The 24,020-nt window shown below is 42.2% G+C and overlaps 1 protein-coding gene across 1 annotated transcript in view; it reads left to right on the top strand.

The window, feature by feature from the left end:
* Positions 1 to 24,020, top strand: part of LOC311241641 (exocyst complex component 6-like) — a gene marked incomplete at its 5' end in the record, with an annotated part of 58,061 nt that overhangs the window by 9,827 nt on the left and 24,214 nt on the right. The window contains 7 exons of the mRNA XM_084330518.1: positions 2,304 to 2,375; positions 3,794 to 3,891; positions 4,153 to 4,258; positions 4,571 to 4,680; positions 11,657 to 11,768; positions 13,518 to 13,652; positions 17,811 to 17,990. Of these exons, the coding sequence (XP_084186644.1) occupies positions 2,304 to 2,375; positions 3,794 to 3,891; positions 4,153 to 4,258; positions 4,571 to 4,680; positions 11,657 to 11,768; positions 13,518 to 13,652; positions 17,811 to 17,990 (813 nt within the window). The remainder of the gene's footprint in view (positions 1 to 2,303; positions 2,376 to 3,793; positions 3,892 to 4,152; positions 4,259 to 4,570; positions 4,681 to 11,656; positions 11,769 to 13,517; positions 13,653 to 17,810; positions 17,991 to 24,020) is intronic.

Genomic DNA, 24,020 nt, shown 5'->3' with positions numbered 1-24,020 from the left:
TCATAGATTAGAAATTGTCGTTCTACCTTGATAGAGCTTCAACAAGCCATCTTACAAGTAGCCCGATGCAAGGCCTACAGGTGTGTGTGTGTGTGTGTGCGTGTGTGTGTGTGTGTGTGTGTGTGTGTGTGTGTGTGTGTGTGTGTGTGTGTGTAAACAGAGAGGCAGGAGACTGCTGTCCTGTGTCGCATCTTATTAACATAATGATTTACACACTCCCCAGTGTGTGTGTGTGTGTGTGTGTGGGGGGGGGGGTGTGTGTGGGGGGGGGGGGGGGGTGGGAGTGTGTGTGGGGGGCAGTGTGGACAGTGGCAGGCTCCCTCTGACAATTATTAACTAGTAACCAGGCTCCCAGGTCATAGTTTCAAGTTTCTTTATTAGTTGTCATACAGAAATACAGAATACTTTTGCATGAAATGCTTCTTTCTGTTTTGCTCCCGAGAGTGTGCTAGATAAAATAAAAAGATAGTATAAAATAAGTATAAAATAGAAAGTCAAGTACGTAAACATACACCTCACAGAAGAGAGAGAGAGAGAGAGAGAGAGAGAGAGAGAGAGAGAGACAGAGAGAGAGAGAGAGAGAGAGAGAGAGAGGTAAAAGTAGAGAGAGAGAGAGAGGGGTAAAAGTAGAGAGAGAGAGAGAGGGGGGGTAAAGGTAGAAAGAAAGAGAAAATACGTATCTGTTTGAAGGAATGTTGAGAAGCAGAGATCCTCGTCATATTCAACTTCTACCAGTTGTCAAATGAATCTATGTGTCTCTGTCTAAATGCCGGGGCCCCTGGACCCTGGGGGCCACTGTGAAGCACATGGAACAAGTGAACATGTCTCTTTTCAGACGGTGGACAGACTATGCCGCCCTGCGGAAGCTAACCGCAACAGGGAGGTGTAGTGTGACGTCACTTTAGTTTCCCGCGTGGTCCACCCGTATAGGGATTCATCATCGGTAAAATGTATTATCGGCTATTGTAACAGTTCTGCCTCATGAACATTGGCAAGCTTTCCCTTCTATCACTAACATTATTGTTTAAGCATTTTTGGTTGAAATAAATAAGGTTTTTAATTAGTTGTTAAAAAAGAACTACACTGACCAGTAGAACGCCTGTCGCTCAGCAGCGCCAGAGAGACGTGTAGCTCCTCCGTGAACGAAAACATAAACGTTGTTATTTTGCTACCTTTGCGATTAATTGCGACTTTTTTCACGTTGAGCTATAGATTGTGGATGAATACACACAGAAAGGTACACCGTGCCAATGTTCACGCTTTATGTGTTTTAAATGAGACGATTTAGAAATGGGTCCATTGGAAATACATGGCGGTTCCAAGGAGGGTGGACCGCGCGGGAAACAGCAATGACGTCACCACCACTACACCTCCCTATAACTAGGCAAACAGTGAAACTGAGAAAAATGGCTTTAAAGTTATTTGACTATCCAGTGATTTTGTAGTTCTTTATACCCCTTTTCTCTAAAAACAGAGCACGATTTAACTCTGCAACTTTGTCACAAGATAAAACAGATATTGAGATTTCACTTATATCTAGAATTTGAAAATAAATGGTAGTTACCGCGGTTAGCCTCTGCAGGTCAGTATAGCTGGAAGGGTGAACATGTATGATCCAGAAGGGTGAACATGTATGATCCAGAAGGGTGAACATGTATGATCCAGAAGGGTGAATATGTATGATCCAGAAGGGTGAACATGTATGATCCAGAAGGGTGAACATGTATGATCCAGAAGGGTGAATATGTATGATCCAGAAGGGTGAACATGTATGATCCAGAAGGGTGAACATGTATGATCCAGAAGGGTGAACATGTATGACCCAGAAGGCTCCACGTGTGCTGTGCTGACTGCTGTGTTTATCTGATCAACTCAGAAAGAAATCTGAATTTAGTATTTTCTCATCTCCCTCCGAGACTGTTGGTGTAAGAATCAAACCTGTGACCCCCTGGTTACAGGACAGTCTCTCTAATCAAAGCCCTCCTCGTTATTTAATTGGTTGTAGGAAGGTCAGTCAGCCAATCAGAGGGCCCCTCCAAATGTTAGTCATCATGTCAAACATCATTTCAACTGAACGTTGAAATGTCTAAACCGCTTTACCAGACGGTTAACCTTATGTAGTGTGGTAGTAAAGGGGTTAAGGTAAAAATGGAAAGGCCCCCAAATTATTTTCTTTGACTAGGGCCCTCCAAAAGTCTAGGGACGGCTCTGGACACTAAACAGTAAACACGTTTGTATTTAGTAGAGTCAGTTAGATTAAACAAAGTGGTAGAGCTGACCGTGTCTCCTCGTCTCTCCTCCAGTCGTACTGCGAGGACCCGGACCTGGTGCTGGAGCTGAAGAACCTCATCGTCATCTTTGCCGACACGCTGCAGGTGGGTCTGGATGTTGGATTTATAATCTCAATTTCATATATCTGGTAACTGATCCATCTCAGGTTAATAATATATCTGGTAATTAATAATCTCATGGTTAATACATCTGGTGACTGATAATATTAGATTAATATATTTGGTCATTGATAATCTCAGGTTAATACATCTGGTAATTAATAATCTCATGGTTAATATATCTGGTAATTGATAATCTCAGGTTAATAATATATCTGGTAATTAATAATCTCATGGTTAATACATCTGGTAATTGATGATCTCATGGTAACCATTTGGTTGCCGTTCACGTAGAACTACGTTTCTATCGCCCGATCGTTGAGTGCCGGAAACGTAGATCTACGTTTTTCTCACGGTATTTCTTTTATTCGCTATTGCCATTCATAATTCAGCGGGGCACCTTGTGCATACTGTTCTGAGTGTGTCTGAGCTGGCAGACGGTCTTATACCGCCCTCTTAACGCCTTCGGTCATTATTGCACCCCGTTAGAAATGGGTTAGTTTCTTTTCTCTACCGAGCTGCGGCGTGGGGGCGGGTCCTAAACACTCCGGCAAAACACACGCTTGTAGGGATGGTTTGGACAACTGACCCCGCCCGCCCGTTGAAGTGCAATGCCCAACAACGTCGGCGACAGGATCGTTGTGGATAACTGGAATGGCGATCAGATAATTGGATTATTTTTTTTGCATTACATCAGAGACCAGGTAAGGACACTATATATGAAAGCTTGCGTTGATCTGATATTTATTTCTACCACGATTGAAGCTATCTGTGTTTTATATGTATGGCTGTTTGCCGTTGGGTTGCAGGAGGGGGGGGGGGGGGTGCGCCGGTCTAAACCACATTGCATGCGTGCACAAGGAAGGATAATAATGATGATCTAGCGTTGATTTCAGGAAGATCCGATAATCAGGCGAAAAATGACAATGTGTTTATTGAATTACACAAAAACGCTGTTTTCGTGTCTTTTCCCTGGAATTACTCAGAAGCAACCAAACTATATTCAAAACGGTATAAAACAGAAATGTACGGATGAAAAAAGAATCCGTTTTTTGCACGTTGACCAGAAGCAAGTCACTGAGACTTGCCAGCGTTATTAGACCCATAGCTATACTATAAAATATAGGTTTAGCTCTACAAACTACAACTACGTTTACATGGGATTAATGGACGGCAAGGAAGGGGTCACTTCCCAGAAGGGGCGTGGCACTCAATGTGTTAATACATCTGGTAATTGGTGAATCATGTTAATATATCTGGTAATTGATGATCTCATGTTAATACATCTGGTAATTGATGATCTCAGGTTATACATGACCTGTTTACTGAAGTCCAAGTCATGTCTGATACAATTCTCATAGAAAGTAACATTAATGGTTCTGTGATTGGTTCTGTGTGCACAGGGTTATGGCTTCACGGTGAACAGGCTGTTTGATCTCCTGTTTGAGATCAGAGATCAGTATAATGAGACTCTGCTGAAGAAATGGTCTCTGGTGTTCAGGTAGGTAGATACACACAGACATACACACACACACACACACACACACACACACACACACACACACACACACAGCACAAGGCAAACTAGAGAAACATCTACAGAAATAACGTTTAGCAACAATCTTCACACATCCACTAAAAAAAAAATAAGTTTAAAAGATCTATCTCAGGATTCTATGAATTGATAATAAAAAAAAAAAAAAAATATTGATTGTTTTGGATCTTTTTACCTGCCCTACTTCTATGGTGTAACTCTTCCCAGGGAGATCTTTGAGCAAGATAACTACAGTCCTATCCCCGTGGAGACCGAGGAGGAATACAGACTGGTGGTCAGCCGCTTCCCTTTCCACGACGCTGAGATAGAAAAGGTTTGTAGTTCAAATGTTTTCCAAAACACACTGGATAGGGGCTTGAGTCATTGATTTGTTTGATTTAAAGTGATATGTGCATCAGTTAATCAATCAATCAAGTCATTCAACTAATACTATTTGTGTGTGTGTGTGTGTGCGTGTGTGTGTGTGTGTGTGTGTGTGTGTGTGTGTGTGTGTGTGTGTGTGTGTGTGTGTGTGTGTGTGTGTGTGTGTGTGTGTGTGTGTGTGTGTGTGTGTGTGTGTGTGTGTGTGTGTGTGTGTGTGTGTGTGTGTGTGTGTGTGTGTGTGTGTGTGTGTGTGAGTGAGCAGCAGGAATTTCCTAAGAAGCTTCCAATGTCCCAGTCAGTTCCTCAGATCTACACGCAGGTCAAAGAGTTCATCTACGCCAGCCTCAAGTTCTCAGAGTCTCTGCACCGCAGGTAGGCCACAGATTATACATCTCAGATTATACATCACAGATTATACATCACATCACAGGTAGGCCACAGATTATACATCACAGATTATACATCACATCACAGGTAGGCCACAGATTATACATCACAGATTATACACCACAGGTAGGCCACAGATTATACATCACACCACAGGTAGGCCACAGAGTATACATCACAGATTATACATAACAGATTATACACCACAGGTAGGCCACAGATTATACATCACACCACAGGTAGGCCACAGATTATACACCACAGATTATACATCACACCGCAGGTAGGCCACATATTATACACCACACCACAGGTAGGCCACAGATTATACACCACAGATTATACATCACACCACAGGTAGGCCACAGATTATACACCACATATTATACACCACACCGCAGGTAGGCCACAGATTATACACCACAGATTATACATCACACCGCAGGTAGGCCACAGATTATACACCACAGATTATACATCACACCGCAGGTAGGCCACAGATTATACACCACAGATTATACATCACACCACAGGTAGGCCACAGATTATACACCACATATTATACACCACACCGCAGGTAGGCCACAGATTATACACCACAGATTATACATCACACCGCAGGTAGGCCACAGATTATACACCACAGATTATACATCACACCGCAGGTAGGCCACAGATTATACACCACAGATTATACATCACACCACAGGTAGGCCACAGATTATACACCACAGATTATACATCACACCACAGGTAGGCCACAGATTATACACCACAGATTATACATCACACCACAGGTAGGCCACAGATTATACACCACACCACAGGTAGGCCACAAATTATACTTATTTTTTTACATGAAAAATATATATCAGAATGTGATATACCGGTATATCAGAATATCACAGTACTATGTTGTGTTTACAATAAATCGAAAGTCACGAGCGAACACAGACAACACAATCTAGTCCAGTGTTTCTCAACTGGTGGGTCCCAAAAGTGGGTCGCCGGGCCATTTTGAGTGGGTCGCGGATGTGTGTGTAAAAAAAACAAAAATAAATATTTTTTGTTGCACTACCTTCTCAACTCTGGTTCAGCTGAGACTCTTGTCAGGAGCAAACAACATCCCCAGTTATCCCATTAGTTCCCTGGGATGTTAAGCTAAGAAGTCTGCTAAGAAGGATATATTATTTATTATTATTATTATAATAATAATTATTATTATTACATGCATATTTTACACAAACGTTTCTGTGCGCGACAGATTTCAGATGTGCACGGGAGCGTTTTGCCATGTTCGAGCGCACGTTAGAGGGATTACATTATTATCAGGAAATAAATCAATCATGCAAAAAAGAGAGTTGAGTGACTCACACTCACCCGTCTTATTTCATAACACAACGTTTCCGAATGGACGTTTGGATTAAACCAAGTGTATGCAGTGATGCTGCATTTTCCCAGCGGAACACAAGTTACTTAACGTTACACAGGTATGTTATGTTATGCACGTTAATTAAGCTATGCGTGTTTAGCTTGCTAACGTTAAGATAGCAGGAGCCGTCGGCCAACAAAGATGTCGTTTCAACAAATGTATTCACAAAATGGATTTCCATCCAGTAAGTAGGTACTACTACTCTTAATAACCGCAGCAATATGCACATATGCGCTACGTTATATGCGTAAATGTGAGGTTGTGCCTAAAGTCAAGTCAAAAAATTATTTAGGAGCCAATTGTTTGCATGATTAAAAAACGATGGTTCGAACGTCCGTTTCGAAAAACCCTGGCGAGCGTTTGAATCCCAAAAACAGGCTTGGGGGAAACAGCTCTAACCCTAACCATAACTCAGAGCTCCACTGTCAGGTGGTTGTAACATTCTGTGATGATGTAATCCTCATCGGAACAGCAGGTGTCCTGCAGCTGGCTTCATGGTTATGCTGCAGCTGCACATTTATTTCACAACTCCATGTTAACGTGTGCGTGTGTGTCTGTGGGTGTGTCTGTCTGTGGGTGGGTGTCTGTGTTTGTGTGCACAGACTTACCAAGATTTTTTTTTATAAGACCCTAAACCTACTAACCTGTAATGTTTTATTCAGCTTACTTTACAAGCACTACATTGTAAATGTTAATCTTCCCATCATGACCTGTCTGTTGTTCCCTGGCCATACTTTGAAAACCAATGCTGTGGTCCCTGTTATACTGACCCAGAACCATCCACCCTGTTATACTGACCCAGAACCATCCACCCTGTTATACTGACCCAGAACCATCCACCCTGTTATACTGACCCAGGACCATCCACCCTGTTATACTGACCCAGAACCATCCACCCTGTTATACTGACCCAGGAGCATCCACCCTGTTATACTGACCCAGGAGCATCCACCCTGTTATACTGACCCAGAACCATCCACCCTGTTATACTGACCCAGGACCATCCACCCTGTTATACTGACCCAGAACCATCCACCCTGTTATACTGACCCAGGAGCATCCACCCTGTTATACTGACCCAGGAGCATCCACCCTGTTATACTGACCCAGGACCATCCACCCTGTTATACTGACCCAGGACCATCCACCCTGTTATACTGACCCAGGACCATCCACCCTGTTATACTGACCCAGAACCATCCACCCTGTTATACTGACCCAGGACCATCCACCCTGTTATACTGACCCAGGACCATCCACCCTGTTATACTGACCCAGGACCATCCACCCTGTTATACTGACCCAGGAGCATCCACCCTGTTATACTGACCCAGGAGCATCTACCCTGTTATACTGACCCAGAACCATCCACCCTGTTATACTGACCCAGAACCATCCACCCTGTTATACTGACCCAGGAGTATCCACCCTGTTATACTGACCCAGAACCATCCACCCTGTTATACTGACCCAGGAGTATCCACCCTGTTATACTGACCCAGGACCATCCACCCTGTTATACTGACCCAGGACCATCCACCCTGTTATACTGACCCAGGACCATCCACCCTGTTATACTGACCCAGTACCATCCACCCTGTTATACTGACCCAGGACCATCCACCCTGTTATACTGACCCAGGACCATCCACCCTGTTATACTGACCCAGGACCATCCACCCTGTTATACTGACCCAGAACCATCCACCCTGTTATACTGACCCAGAACCATCCACCCTGTTATACTGACCCAGGACCATCCACCCTGTTATACTGACCCAGGACCATCCACCCTGTTATACTGACCCAGGAGCATCCACCCTGTTATACTGACCCAGGACCATCCACCCTGTTATACTGACCCAGAACCATCCACCCTGTTATACTGACCCAGAACCATCCACCCTGTTATACTGACCCAGAACCATCCACCCTGTTATACTGACCCAGTACCATCCAGAGTTCTGTTATATGATACCGGATCATGTCCTGCCTATGTTAGTGAGTACATGGGAGACAGAACATGCCTATGTTAGTGAGTACATGTAACAGAACATGCCTATGTTAGTGAGTACATGTGAGACAGAACATGCCTATGTTAGTGAGTACATGGGAGACAGAACATGCCTATGTTAGTGAGTACATGGGAGACAGAACATGCCTATGTTAGTGAGTACATGGGAGACAGAACATGCCTATGTTAGTGAGTACATGTAACAGAACATGCCTATGTTAGTGAGTACATGTGAGACAGAACATGCCTATGTTAGTGAGTACATGTGAGACAGAACATGCCTATGTTAGTGAGTACATGGGAGACAGAACATGCCTATGTTAGTGAGTACATGGGAGACAGAACATGCCTATGTTAGTGAGTACATGGGAGACAGAACATGCCTATGTTAGGGCCCGCGTCCACTTGGCGCATATTTCTAGCTGAAACATGCTGGGAGTGCGCCGGCAGCGCTGGCATGAAGCGCATCTTGTAGATGACAGAAAGAAATCTACAGCCATGCCGCGGTTTTGCACATATTATAGCATATTTGAATAACTTTATTGTATATTAATTATATATATAGTTATTGCCTGACACCACAGTTCGCCCTTTGCTTTTTATTAGCTTTTTAGTAGTGTATTCGTGTAGTTATTATTATTAGTGTATTTGTGTTGTCGCAAATCTCAATGGTCTGTGGGAGACAGCCAGACAGGCAGGCAGCTCCGGTGTCAGGTTACAAACAGAGTGGTAGATATCAATGGCTGTGATTGGTTGTCTGAAAATGAGCTCAGCGCATCGCTCTGAAAGTTGAGAAAATTTCAACTTTCGGGCGCACAAAAAAGCTGAAAAAAGAAGCCGACGGCAGCGCACTTCCTAGAGGCGGCCGCATGCGCTCCCTCCCCTTTGGAATACATTGAAAACAGATGCGTGCGGTCAGAAATATGCGCCAAGTGGACGCGGGCCCTTAGTGAGTACATGGGAGACAGAACATGCGTATGTTAGTGAGTACATGGGAGACAGAACATGCGTATGTTAGTGAGTACATGGGAGACAGAACATGCGTATGTTAGTGAGTAGCTACTAAAGTGTGAGAGAAGTTACCAGAGCCAAGATTTGTGTGTGTGCGTTGTTTGAGATACCAGACACTCAAAACAAGTGAGAGCTCTCTCTCTCTCTCTCTCTCTCTCTCTCTCTCTCTCTCTCTCTCTCTCTCTCTCTCTCTCTCTCTCTCTCTCTCTCTCTCTTGCATGCTCTCTCTCTTGCGTGCTCTCGCTCTCTTTCTCTCTCTTTCTCTCTTTCTTTCTCTTTGGTTCAACTTTGGTTCAACTTTGGATACAATGCAACTACTAAAAACAACTACACACAACGTTTCTTTAATCTGCTGCTTAGAAGGATTCATTGAATGATCTCTCCACACAAGCACACATGAACACACACACACCACACATCCTGCACTCTCTCACACACAAACACACTACAGGTCACTTTAAACACAAAATAAAAGGTCACTTTAAAAAACATATCTATGTTTTTGTATAGTTAGTATAGCTAGTATAGTTATATATAGTATAACTGTATATTGTATAGTATAGTGTATAGTAGTAGACTCATTACCTTTTTTGTAAGCTTAGCATTGTATTGTATTTTATCTTAGTACTTTTATCATGTCTATTTTATGATCTATTTTATTCTATTATTATTTGTATTTTTTGCACAATCAAGGCGGGCATGGCCACCTTCATTTCACTACATGTCTCGTGTATGTATGTGACTAATAAATCTCTTGACATCTTGACTCTATGACATGTAGCATCTACATGGCCAAAACACTGCTGTTGTCTTTTTCAACCTCTTAACACTTTCAGAGCCCAAGCTTAACCTTGATTTATCGGTTGAATGCCCACCATCCACTTCAATGTTAGCGTTAAAAACGCCTAATCTATGTTTTAAATTATGGCTATGTGTCTAATCTGCCCGTCGCTTATCAATGACTCGTTTTCCAGTCAACATTGTCGAAGCGGATTGTTTTTTTATCGGTTAATTTTCGTTTTATAGCATTTTGAAAAGCCCTCGTTTTCAAGGAAAATATAAAGATTCCATGATAAAAGACGTTTACTGGAATATTCTAGAATACACAAAAACTTTGTCATTTTTCGGCCTATTTATGAATCGTTTTCAAATAAACGCTAGATTATCGATAGTATATGTGTACGTATGCACGCGAGCTGAAAAAACGATTCTCTGATTTCCTCATCAGCGATCGCGCACACAGAGACACATCACACATAGGGCAAACGCTGAGATCTCAGTGAATACAACTCTGATTATTCCAAGACTGGTAAAATAGATTCCTTACCTCAGATCAGATGTTCTCCAAAAAGATCATTCCAATTCCTGATCGCCATTCCAAAAATCGATCACGCTTATTGATTGAGTATTGGCTACTGTGAATATATTCCATGCTGATTCCCGTCCCGCGATGACTTCCATGTTGAGCAGACAGCTTGCCAGCTCAAGGAGCCAGCTGGCTCCGCCTCTACATATCGACTGATCCCAGGTCAGTCTAAGCGACTGACGTGCAGTTACTCAGGGATAGATGATAGGGGGCGCTTTTTTTCCATTCTGAGCTGCTGGAGGAGCTGCTGTACCAACGGGAGACTCGGTTGATGAAATATGAAATCAGATCGCTAATAAAAAAATTAAACGCTAATACACGTTGGGGGCATTCAGGCATTGGGCTGATAAAACGTCATATGACGTCATGGGCACTGAAAGTGTTAACTGGCGCCCAGAAAAGTGGCAATTTTTTTTACTTGAACTTAAGGGCTGCATACCTTTTTTGAAAAGCGTATCTTTATACTTATAGCACATGCATAAGCCTGGTCTCTTTTGAAAGATAACATTCTAAAGTTTCTGATACAATAAAGAAAGATAACTTTTAGTGCTAATGAAATAGAGTAACATAGGTCTGAACTTGAGTTGTAGAAAAACTTGTTACTCACGTTTTTCTGTAGTAGTTGCAATATCCAAATATAGTATTTCCAAAAAAAATAATGTATGAGCTGGATGTCTTATTTAGTACATGTCCAAATTTCATAAAAATCTGTTCAGAAATGAGTGATTAGGAGCGATCTTGGTAAAAAAATGCTCTCCAGTAAACCATTTCCTCATTGACTTCAAAGATCTGCAGGCATCTGTTTGCAAAATAATTCAGACGAAAATGAAAAAAAACTTTATTTCAGTGTGTTCAAACCTCTGTAACTCTATGACAATAGTACTTGTTGTACCCTTCCTGCTGTCTTGTTGTACAAAACTTGTACGACGCTTTGGATAAAAGCATCAGCTAAATGACAAAATGTAAATGTACTTCCTGTTGTGGAAGAAAATGATTGTTTCCTTTCAAAAGAGGCCAGAATCTGCTACAAATGTTTCCAGAATAGTGTCCAATTTTACTTTCAGTATGCAATCGATAGGCGTTTCATGCTAAATTTGCAGGACTGTTAAGAGGTTAATCTGTCTGTCTGTCTTTCCAGTTCAACGGAGATAGACGACATGCTTCGTAAGTCGACCAACCTGCTTCTGACCAGAACTCTTAGTGGTTGTCTACAGAACCTCGTCAAGAAACCACACATAGGACTAACTGAGGTAATTACTACAAGTACTATTATTACTACTACTAGTAGTAGCCCCCCTCCCCTCCCTCCAGGACATTTATAACACGCTTGGCCTGCAAAGCACTCTGCATTGCAGGCGACATCACCCACCCCTCACAGCGTTTCTTCAGTCTCCTGCCCTCTGGGAGGAGAATGAGGAGCCTCCGAGCCAGGACTAGCTTCATCCATCAGGCTGTCAGGAAGCTGAACTCTCTCCCAGCTCTCTCCCAGCTCTCCCCGCTCCTACTCTGCCCCCACAGACTCTGGACTAAGAACCCCCCACCATGGACACACACACACACCCAGCTCTCCCCGCTCCTACTCTGCCCCCACAGACTCTGGACTAAGAACCCCCCACCATGGACACACACACACACCCAGCTCTCCCCGCTCCTACTCTGCCCCCACAGACTCTGGACTAAGAACCCCCCACCATGGACACACACACACACCCAGCTCTCCCCGCTCCTACTCTGCCCCCACAGACTCTGGACTAAGAACCCCCCACCATGGACACACACACACACACCCAGCTCTCCCCCCTCCTACTCTTCCCCCACAGACTCTGGACTAGGACCCCCCCCCCCCCCCCCCCCCCACTGACACACACACACACCATCCCACAGACACACACTGCCACTTTACGTCACTCACTGCCACTTTATTTTACTTTATTTTACCAGGAGTACTACTGTTGCTAGAAAAATATTTGCACTAAGCTCATCTTAATTACTGTTTATATTGTACATATCTCGCAGTCCTGTATATTGTGTGTTGTATATTGTGTCCTATATTTTAACTTTTGTGTTTATATTGTCTATATCTTTTTTCATATATACACCGTGGGAATGGGGGGACGCAATTTCAAATTTCTGTATGTCTTGCACAAATAGAAAATTGACAATAAAGTTGACTTTGACTTGACTTTACTACTAATACTACTACAACTAGTACTACTACTACTACGACTAATACTACAACAACTACTATTACTACTATGACTAGTACTACGACTAATACTACAACTACTACTACTACTACTACTACTACTTCTACTACATCTACTACTACTACTAGCATAATATGACATATATTATTCTATTAGGCTACTACTAGCCTACACCTACAACTACAACAACTACTACTACTAGATTACTACTTCTGTTAGTACTAGTACTACCGCTACTACTACTACTACTACTACTACTACTACTACTACTACTACTACTACTACTACTACTACTACTACTACTACTACTACTATTACTACTAGCCTACATCTACAACTATAACGACTACTACTACTACTGCTGTTGCTGCTACTACTATTATTACTACTACTACTACTACTACTACTACTACTACTACTACTGTAACTACTACTACTACTACTACTACTACTATTACTACTATTACTACTAGCCTACATCTACAACTATAACGACTACTACTACTACTGCTGTTGCTGCTACTACTATTATTACTACTACTACTACTACTACTACTACTACTACTACTACTACTACTACTACTACTACTGCTATTATTTCTACTACTACTACTACTACTACTACTACTATTATTTCTACTACTACTACTACTACTATTACTACTAGCCTACATCTACAACTATAACGACTACTTCTTCTACTACTACTGCTGTTGCTACTACTACTATTATTTCTACTACTACTGCTACTAGACTATTACACCCATCCTCTAACCTTTGTTTTTCCTGCAGCTTGTCCAGATCATCATTAACAGCACCCACCTGGAGCAGGCCTGTCGGTACCTGGAGGAGTTTATAACAAACATCACCAACGTCTCTCCCGAGACCGTACACACCACGCGACTATACGGCCTGTCCACCTTCAAGGTAACACACACACACACAGACACACACACACACACACACACACACACACACACACACACACACACACACACACATTGATTGATTGAAAAGTTTATTAACAGATTGCAGAATGGGTACAGTACAGCTCAATACAATTGTTAACACTTTGGATGACATAACACGTGTTATCAGCCCGCCCCCTGAATGCCCACGACGACAAATATCTTTTTATTTTTTTTATTAGCGATCTGAATTCATATTTCATCAACCGAGTCTACTGTTGGGAAACCAGCCCCATCAGGAGCTCAGATGTGAAAAAAGCGCCCCCTATCGTCTCCCAGATGGTAATGCACCCTTTTGGAATGGACTCAATGAAAATGGATGAGAAAAAAAAAATCCGGAATCCACATTTTACTTCTCACGCATGTATCCAGAGCCGATCGGATTCATTGTGGAGCTTCAGAACAGCGTGTAATATGTGTTTACAGTATGTAGCAGGAATTGGAATAATCTTTTTGGATACCATCTGATCTCAGGTAAGGAATCTATTTTACCAGTCTTAGGATAATCAGACCTGTTTTCACGGAGATAATAAGCTTTTCCCCTATGTGTGTGTGTGGCTGTGCGAGCGATCAGGAACTAAGAGAATCGATTTTCAGCTCGCCTATATAGCGTGCATACCTACACATATACTATCGATAATCTAGCGTTTATTTTAAAACGATTCATAAATAGGCCAAAAAATGTCAACGTTCTAGAATATTGTACACTGTACACTGTACATTGGAATACTGACAAAGCTATACTTGGTAATTTACTGTACAACTGGGTTAGGATATTTGTTGGGGCCAGTTTCGAATTGCAGTCTCCCGTAGGTGTTCTTTGAGAGTGTTTTTGAAAGTGGGTAGTGATTCACATTCCTTTACAGCTTTGGGTAGGGCGTTCCACATTGTTGTGGCATAATTACGAAACGTGTTTAGTCCCTTGTTTGAGCCGAATCTGGGTTTAACATGATTTGTTGAGCTTCCTCTGGTGTAGTGGTTGTGGTATTCACTGACCTTTGGGAAGTATTTTGACATGTACATGGGCACCCCGGTCGTATAGTGTATCTTGTAGACCAGGCCCATTGCAAGTTGCTGTACTCTGTCGTCTACTCTAAGCCAACCTAGGTTGTCAAAGTGGGCAGGGGTGAGGTGGGTTCTGTCTTACATGTGTCATAACTCAGAGCATTTTTTGTCTCTGGCTTTCATAGCGGTCAGTATTTCAGTGTGCATCCACGGCTCAGCGTGATTTTTTACCCTGCTGGTTCTTAGGGGGGCCATGTTGTTTAGTGTTGTTGAACATTTGGTTTTGAAGCCAAGCCAGGTTTCTTCAACCAGTGTACCATTGAGCTCATCTGACCAGTCCAGACTCTCCAGTTCAAGGTTAAAGGCCTCGCTAGAGTAGGTTTTGAGGTCTCTAGATGTGACTGTTTTGTGACAGCCACACACACACACACCACAGACTACAGACAGGGAGGTAAATCCTGATCCTCCCCCACCCCTCACCCCTAGTGTCAGAACCTGAACCAGACTCGTAGAGGTGTTGTGTCACCAGGATGCACGGCACGCAGCAGAGGGAACCAGACTCATGTGTAGGGATGGGTACCGAATCTGGTACTTTTAACACATTAAGTGCCACGCCCCTTCCGGGAAGTGACCCCTTCCTTGCCGTCCATTAATCCCATGTAAACGTAGTTGTAGTTTGTAAAGCTAAACCTATATTTTATAGTATAGCTATGGGTCTAATAACGCCGTCGAGTCTCAGTGAGCTGCTTCTGGTCAACATGCAAAAAACTGAATATTTTTTCATCCGTACATTTCCGTTTTAATGCTAGATCATCATTATTATCCTTCGTCGTGCACGCATGCAATGTGGTTTAGACCGGCGCGCCCCCCCCCCCCCCCCCTCCTGCAACCCAACGGCAAACAGCCATACACATAAAACACAGATAGCTGCAATTGCTGTAGAAATAAATATCAGATCAACGCAAGCTTTCATATATAGTGTCTCTGATGTAATGCAAAAAAAAAATCCAATAATCTCATCGCCATTCCAGTTATCCACAGCGATCCTGTCTCCGACGTTGTTGGGCATTGCACTTCAATGGGCGGGCGGGTTCAGTTGTCCAAACCATCCCTACAAGCGTGTGTTTTGCCGGAGTGTTTAGGACCCGCCCCCACGCCGCAGCTCGGTAGAGAATAGAAACTAACCCGTTTCTAACGGGGTGCAATAATGGCCGAAGGCGTTAGAGGGCGGTATAAGACCGTCTGCCAACTCAGACACACTCAGAACAGTATGCACAAGGTGCCCCGCTGAATTATGAATGGCAATAGCGAATAAAAGAAATACAGTGAGAAAAACGTAGATCTACGTTTCCGGCACTCAACGATTGGGCGACAGAAACGTAGTTCTACGTGAACGGCACTGGAAGTGTTAAGGGTATCGATTGATTGATTTATTGATTGATTGATTGATTGAAAACTTTAATTAACAGATTGCAGAATGGGTACAGTACAACTCAATACACACAATTGTTAAGGGGATGCAGACCAGAGAAAGACTTTCGTCTTGTTTACATCAGGGTCCCCCATTTTCAATTCATAATGACATTTATGACATACACAACATACAGGTATACAGATATAAAAATCTAATCTAATCATGACATTTATGACATACAGATATACAGTACTGTTACATTTGTGACATACAAGATATGCAAATATACAGTACTGTTAAACAGAGATACTAACAGTAAATATATACATACGAGGGGGAGGGAACTGTACATAAGGAGGGGGTGAGAGGGTGTTTGGACATTTACAGGGGCCAGTTTCGAATTGCAGCCTCCTGTAGGTGCTCTTTGAGAGCGGTTTTGAAGGTGGGTAGGCATTCAAATTTTTTTTCATCGACCGAATCACAGTACTACTACAAGGTTTTTTATTTATTATGACGTCAACGTTTCGTTTACCGCAAAACTAAACCTATGAAGTGTGCCGCACGTTCACGTCAACATTCACGCGCACAATACCTAGGATTTGCCTTGATTCAACAAAGCAGTCGGGCCAATGGCAAGCCGGAAATGGTCGCAAGTGTGGTTACACTTTACAAGGCTAGATGCAGACAATGCTCGCTGCAATATTATATATTATATATATATTAACTAGGGGTGTAGCGGTACGTGTATTCGTCCCGCGAATTTACGGTACAGCCGTCACGTTGCTGTACGTGCAGCCATACGAAGAATACGCCTCACAGTGCAAACACACCAGTAGCGCATGCAGGCACTCGCGGGTTCCGTGCGAGAACAGCGAGCGTGGCCAGGCACACCGAGTCAGACTTCAGAGCGGGCGAAAGTGCATGGAGAAAGGCACATTTACATTGGAACAGCTGCAAGGTCATTACAATTTTACAGTTTTCTTTTGTTTTCTTGTTCGCCCAATAATGTTAACCAAATGAAACCAATGGAAAGACACACACACACCAACATTCTCCCCCGCCGGACTCTCACAGGGGAAAAAAAATAAAACATACTTTTCCGGACTGATCATCTGAGCTCCTCTCCAGTTGAACTGCTACTGTGTTTAAATCCAAATAATCCTCTGCCATTGTTGTAACATGTCATCTGTTCTCTAGTATTCAGTTTCGTGAAGTTAAATCCTCTCTACAAGTGAAACTGAAACTTAACAAGGATAAGTTGTTAAAGGGGCAGTAGGCAATTAATTTACTCAGTGGATACCTGAACACAGAATGCCACCAGTATCACTGACTACCACGGCAAGCCTATAGAAAATTATTCTATTTAATAATAATTATTATAATAATTATCATAAATATATAATAATAATTATAAATATGTTTTTTCTGTTGTACCGAACCGTGACCGCAATACCGAGGTACGTACCGAACCGTGGCTTCTGTGTACCGTTACACCCCTAATATTAACTAATTGTTCTAAATAAATAATAATGATAATAAATAGTTTGGACAATTTTATTTTACAACTGAGGTAGGTAGATACAAATACAGTACAGAAAAAAGGTACCGTTGGGTACCGGTATCGATTCACAGGTACCGGTATCGGTATCGGTTCAAATGTGATCGGTACCCAACCCTACTTGTGTGTTTTGTCACCAGGATGCCCGGCACGCGGCAGAGGGAGAGATCTACACCAAGCTGAACCAGAAGATCGACGAGTTCATCCAGCTGGCGGACTACGAGTGGGGCATGTCCGAGTCCGACGGCCGTGCGTCCGGCTACCTGATGGACCTCATCAACTTCCTGCGCTCCACCTTTCAGGTCTTCACACACCTACCGGTGAGTAGCACACGCTCACTGACCCGTCTGACCTTTCACCTCTCACCCCTGACCAGCAAGGTTATGTGCAATGGTGTTTTGAAACAGTGATGTTTGTACATGTTTTCATTTGTTTGTTTTTTAAGATCGTGTTTTTTTTATTTTGTTTATGTTTGCTGTGTTTTATTTATTTCATTTTGTTATTAAAAAAAATATGTAGATGTTGTCATCTGTTTGTTCAGTGTTTGTGTATGAATGTGATTATGTGATATGTGATATGATGTGATTTTAGATTTATTTCTCTTAGATTTGTTTATTTAAGTAAAATATTGGTCCCAAAATCACAACTCGTGTCTCAACAAGCTTTGCAAGTCCACAGTGGAATGACACCCCAGAACCTTAACCCTCAGTTTGTTCTTTTATATATAATAATTATATTAATAATAATAATAATAATAATAATAATAATAATAATAATAATAATAATAATAATAATAATAATAATAATAATAATAATAATTGAGACACGCCTTCTATCCTCCTCACATCCCTATTTAAAGGGGAACTATTTCTTTCACTATTTGGGCACTTTTACACAATTCCTGTGAGTTTATGGTTAAACTTGGTCCATTGATGACAGGTCACGCTATCATCAGGGAATAAATGCAAGGACACATTCGTTGCTTGGCAGTTAGGAACAGCACAACGTATCTTGCCCCCGATTTGCCCGATTTGCTCATAACGTCTAGCTAATCCAATGCTAACTCACTTCAATTCCATTTGCTTGCGTACTGCAATAAATAATGTTTGACTGTGTGTTACCTGCGGTGGCTGGCAGCTAGAGGGGGGCGGGCGTTATTATGCAAATGAGGAACATCTGACGTCCTGAAGTTCAAGGAGCTGCCCCTGAACATCTGACGTCCAGAATACGCTAATTTTCAGATGACTCACTTGAGGGAGGGACATTATTGTGAGAGGAGAATTGGAAGAATGCGCCAAATCGAGAATTAGAGACATAGATCCTATTACTATAAGTCCACATAGCTAGAAAATAACCCTAAACACTGGAAAAGGTCATTTATAAGATAGTTCCCCTTTAATAAAGTGCTTGAAGCAGTATTGTGTTTTATTTATTATTATTATTATTTGTACTGGTTACTGAGTGGACGTGTTCAGTGTTTTGTACTTTTTGTCGCACTGTGGTTTGACTTGTGTTGAATGATATCTTAGTAGTCGTATGTTGTCAGATTGTATATAGACCGTCAGCAATGATTTATGTTTTATACTGTAGTATATTCTACAACCATTTCCACTCACAATATCAACCGCTAATAACAAACAAGCTTGTTGTGAATTGAATTGTAATCTTGATAGTCACTGTAGTTTACTAGGGTTGGACCTGAGTGATAAGTTCAGGATCTCGGTCATGTTGATCCTCTCCTGAAACGACACCTCTGCTTGTGTCATGTCAGGACGCACCAGGTCCTGTGGCCCATTTTGAATGACAAAATGACAAGTACTGTGTAAGCGGGTTCAGTTGGATCTCTCCCTTCTCACGCTGCACCTAATCCCATGGATAATTACACTCTAGAGCTTGTCAGCCCTGTTCTAACTAGGTTTGGCCTAATTCAGTACCCTAACTCTATAGTTATTCAGTGTTTTGGCCTGACTAGCTAGCTAAAAACCCAAACTCTATAGTTATTCAGTACCATAACTATAGTTATTCTATGTTTTGACCTGGCTAGCTAGCCTACCACCCGAACTCTATAGTTTTTCAGTACCCTAACTTTATAGTTTTTCAGTGTTTTGGCCTGGCTAGTTAGCTAACCACCTTAACTCTATAATTATTCAATGTTTTGGCCTGGCTAGCTAGCTAACCACCCTAACTATATAGTTATTCAGTACCCTAACTCTATAGTTATTCAGTGTTTTGACCTGGCTAGCTAGCTAACCACCCTAACTCTATAGTTATTCAGTACCCTAACTCTATAGTTATTCAGTGTTTTGGCCTGGCTAGTTAGCTAACCACCCTAACTATAGTTATTCAGTGTTCAGGCCTGGATAGCTAGCATACAACCCTAACTCTAAAGTTATTCAGTACCCTAACTCTATAGTTATTCAGTACCATAACTATAGTTATTCTATGTTTTGACCTGGCTAGCTAGCCTACCACCCGAACTCTATAGTTTTTCAGTACCCTAACTATAGTTTTTCAGTGTTTTGGCCTGGCTAGCTAGCTAACCACCCTAACTCTATAGTTATTCAATGTTTTGGCCTAGCTAGCTAGCTAACCACCCTAACTCTATAGTTATTCAATGTTTTGGCCTGGCTAGCTAGCTAACCACCCTAACTCTATAGTTATTCAGTGTTTTGGCCTGGCTAGCTAGCTAACCACCCTAACTCTATAGTTATTCAGTACCCTAACTCTATAGTTATTCAGTGTTTTGACCTGGCTAGCTAGCTAACCACCCTAACTCTATAGTTATTCAGTGTTCAGGCCTGGCTAGTTAGCTAACCACCCTAACTATAGTTATTCAGTGTTCAGGCCTGGATAGCTAGCAATGCCTAGCATACAACCCTAACTCTAAAGTTATTCAGTACCCTAACTCTATAGTTATTCAGTACCATAACTATAGTTATTCTATGTTTTGACCTGGCTAGCTAGCCTACCACCCGAACTCTATAGTTTTTCAGTACCCTAACTATAGTTTTTCAGTGTTTTGGCCTGGCTAGCTAGCTAACCACCCTAACTCTATAGTTATTCAATGTATTGGCCTGGCTAGCTAGCTAACCACCCTAACTCTATAGTTATTCAATGTATTGGCCTGGCTAGCTAGCTAACCACCCTAACTCTATAGTTATTCAATGTTTTGGCCTGGCTAGCTAGCTAACCACCCTAACGCTATAGTTATTCAGTGTTTTGACCTGGCTATCTAGCCTACCACCCTAACTCTATCGTTTTTCAGTACCTTAACTCTATAGTTATTCAGTGTTTTGGCCTGGCAAGTTAGATAACCACCCTAACTATAGTTATTCAGTGTTCAGGCCTGGTTAGCTAGCGTACAACCCTAACTCTAAAGTTATTCAGTACCCTAACTATATAGTTATTCAGTGTTTTGGCCTGGCTAGCTAGCTAACCACCCTAACTCTATAGTTATTCAGTGTTTTGACCTGCCTAGCTAGCTAACCACCCTAACTCTATAGTTATTCAGTGTTTTGACCTGCCTAGCTAGCTAACCACCATATATATATACTGCCCTGCAGAAGCTAACCGCAGTAACTATCTCTTCTCAGTAACTTCTCAATATCTGTTTTATCTTGTGACACAGTTTCAGAGTTAAATCTTGCTCTGTTTTAGAGAAAAGGGTTATAAAGAATTGCAGTAACTACAAAATCACTGGATAGTCAAAAATCCTTAAAACCACTTTTCTCAGTTTCACTGTTTGCATAGTTACTGCAGTTAGCTTCTGCATGGCAGTGTAGTTATTCAGTGTTTTGGCCTGGCTAGCAAGCTATCCACCATAACTCTATAGTTATTCAGTGTTTTGACCTGGCTAGCAAGCTAACCACCCTAACTCTATAGTTATTCAGTGTGTTGACCTGGCTGGCTAGCTAGCTAACCACCCTAACTCTATAGTTATTCAGTGTTTTGGCCTGGCTAGCAAGCTAACCACCCTTAACTCTATAGTTATTCAGTGTGTTGACCTGGATAGCTAGCTAACCACCCTAACTCTATAGTTATTCAGTGTTTTGGCCTAGCTAGCTAGCTAACCACCCTAACTCTATAGTTATTCAGTGTTTTGGCCTAGCTAGCAAGCTAACTACCCTAACTATAGTTATTCAGTGTGTTGACCTGGCTAGCTAGCTAACCACCCTAACTCTATAGTTATTCAGTGTTTTGGCCTGGCTAGCAAGCTAACCACACTAACTATGTAGTTATTCAGTGTTTTGGCCTGGCTAGCTAGCTAACCACCCTAACTCTAGTTATTCAGTGTTTTGGCCTAGCTAGCAAGCTAACCACCCTAACTCTGTAGTTATTCAGTGTTTTGGCCTGGCTAGCAAGCTAACCACCCTAACTCTAGTTATTCAGTGTTTTGGCCTGGCTAGCTAGCTAACCACCCTAACTCTGTAGTTATTCATTGTTTTGGCCTGGCTAGCAAGCTAGGCACACTAACTCTAGTTATTCAGTGTTTTGGCCTGGCTAGCAAGCTAACCACCCTAACTCTATAGTTATTCAGTGTTTTGGCCTGGCTAGCAAGCTAACCACCCTAACTCTATAGTTATTTAGTGTTTTGGCCTGGATAGCAAGCTAACCACCCTAACTCTGTAGTTATTCATTGTTTTGGCCTGGATAGAAAGCTAACCACCCTAACTCTGTAGTTATTCAGTGTTTTGGCCTGGATAGCTAGCGAACCACCCTAACTCTGTAGTTATTCAGTCTTTTAGCCTGGCTAGCAAGCTAACCATGCTAACTCTAGTTCTCTCAGTGGCCCTCCTCCCCGCTCCCCTGATTTGTCATTGTTCCCTCTCCTGTCTCCAATGATTTCCAGCTTCTTTTTGTTCTCAGACTCTTTTCAGGGTTGTCTCCTTTCTCTTCAGTGACCTGTCTGAAACCCCTGTGATAAATATGACTTTAATCAGTATACTTTATTATTTACCATTGATTTGTTGCTTCCTTTGACCTCTGCCAGGCATGCTGTATCTTTCCTATCCAATCCATTTATTGTTGCCATACTTCTTTTCTTTCCCCCTTCCCTCCTTCTTTTCCTCCCTCCTTCCCTCTGTATTTTGGTTTGTTTGGGGGTGTTTCCTCCCAGAATAACAACAATGACCATGCGTCGATGTCGGTAAGTACCCCTGCCTGGCCGTCACTGCACTGTTCCACTGAGGAAGATGAAGGAGAGGGGGGGTGAACGGCATGCTCTTCTACTGAGGAAGATGAAGGAGAGGGGGTGAACGGCATGCTCTACTACTGAAGAGGATGAAGGAGAGGGGGGTGAACGGCATGCTCTACTACTGAGGAGGATGAAGGAGAGGGGGGTGAACGGCATGCTCTACTACTGAGGAAGAGGAAGGACGGGGTGAACAGCATGCTCTAGAGTACTACTGAGGAAGATGAAGGAGAGGGGGTGAACAGCTTTCTCGTATCTGACTGTAGAAACGTTACTCCAGACTCTGGTCCTCTTTGCTGTAGTTAGACACTTTATAGTCTAGTGAGGTGGAACTAATCACATTTTGATATCCAAATCTTTAGGCTAAAGGGTAATTTGTAAAAATGCGTAAGCGCTGTTCTTCCCAAAGATGCAAGCTAAAGGTGACGCAGCACCAAGATGCAAGCTAATGGTGACACCAAGATGCTAGTGTCACTAGTGATAATAGTATCATCTGTTGTTGGCCTCACACATTCCCGATGACCTGCTCATCGGGAGCAATTAGGGGTTAAGTGTCTTGCTCAAGGACACTTCGACACGCTGCCCGGGGGGGATCGAACCGAGAACCTCCAGGTGATGGGTCTACATCATCGCCATTGATTTCAGTGTTATACAGTAGGTCGACCTGATCGCTGTTGACTGTAGTGTAATAGTTCAACCTCATCGCTGTTGATTGTAGTATAATAGGTCTACATCATCACTGTTGATTGTAGTGTAATAGTTCAACCTCATCACTGTTGATTGTAGTGTAATAGTTCAACGATTGTAGTGTAATGGTTACATCATCACTGTTGATTGTAGTGTAATAGTTCTACATCATCACAGTTGATTGTAGTGTAATGGTTACATCATCACTGTTGATTGTAGTGTAATATGTCTACATCATCACAGTTGATTGTAGTGTAATGGTTACCTCATCACTGTTGATTGTAGTGTAATAGGTCTACATCATCACTGTTGATTGCTAGACCTTTCTCTGTGTGTTTTTGTGATATGCATAATGCATACACAAACCGTTTCAGGGACTATTGAACCTTCATCTAGTAAATTTATTTATGTTTGTTGAAAGGATTCTCTGGTAAAATTAGAGTACTTGGTTAGCTTTGGATTGATTTGACAT

The sequence above is a fragment of the Notolepis coatsorum genome (genome assembly GCF_963971535.1).
Source record: "Notolepis coatsorum genome assembly, chromosome: 15".
Taxonomy (NCBI): Eukaryota; Metazoa; Chordata; class Actinopteri; order Aulopiformes; family Paralepididae; genus Notolepis; species Notolepis coatsorum.
Note: the sequence above shows the minus strand (reverse complement) of the source record. Positions and strands in the feature narration are given on the sequence as shown.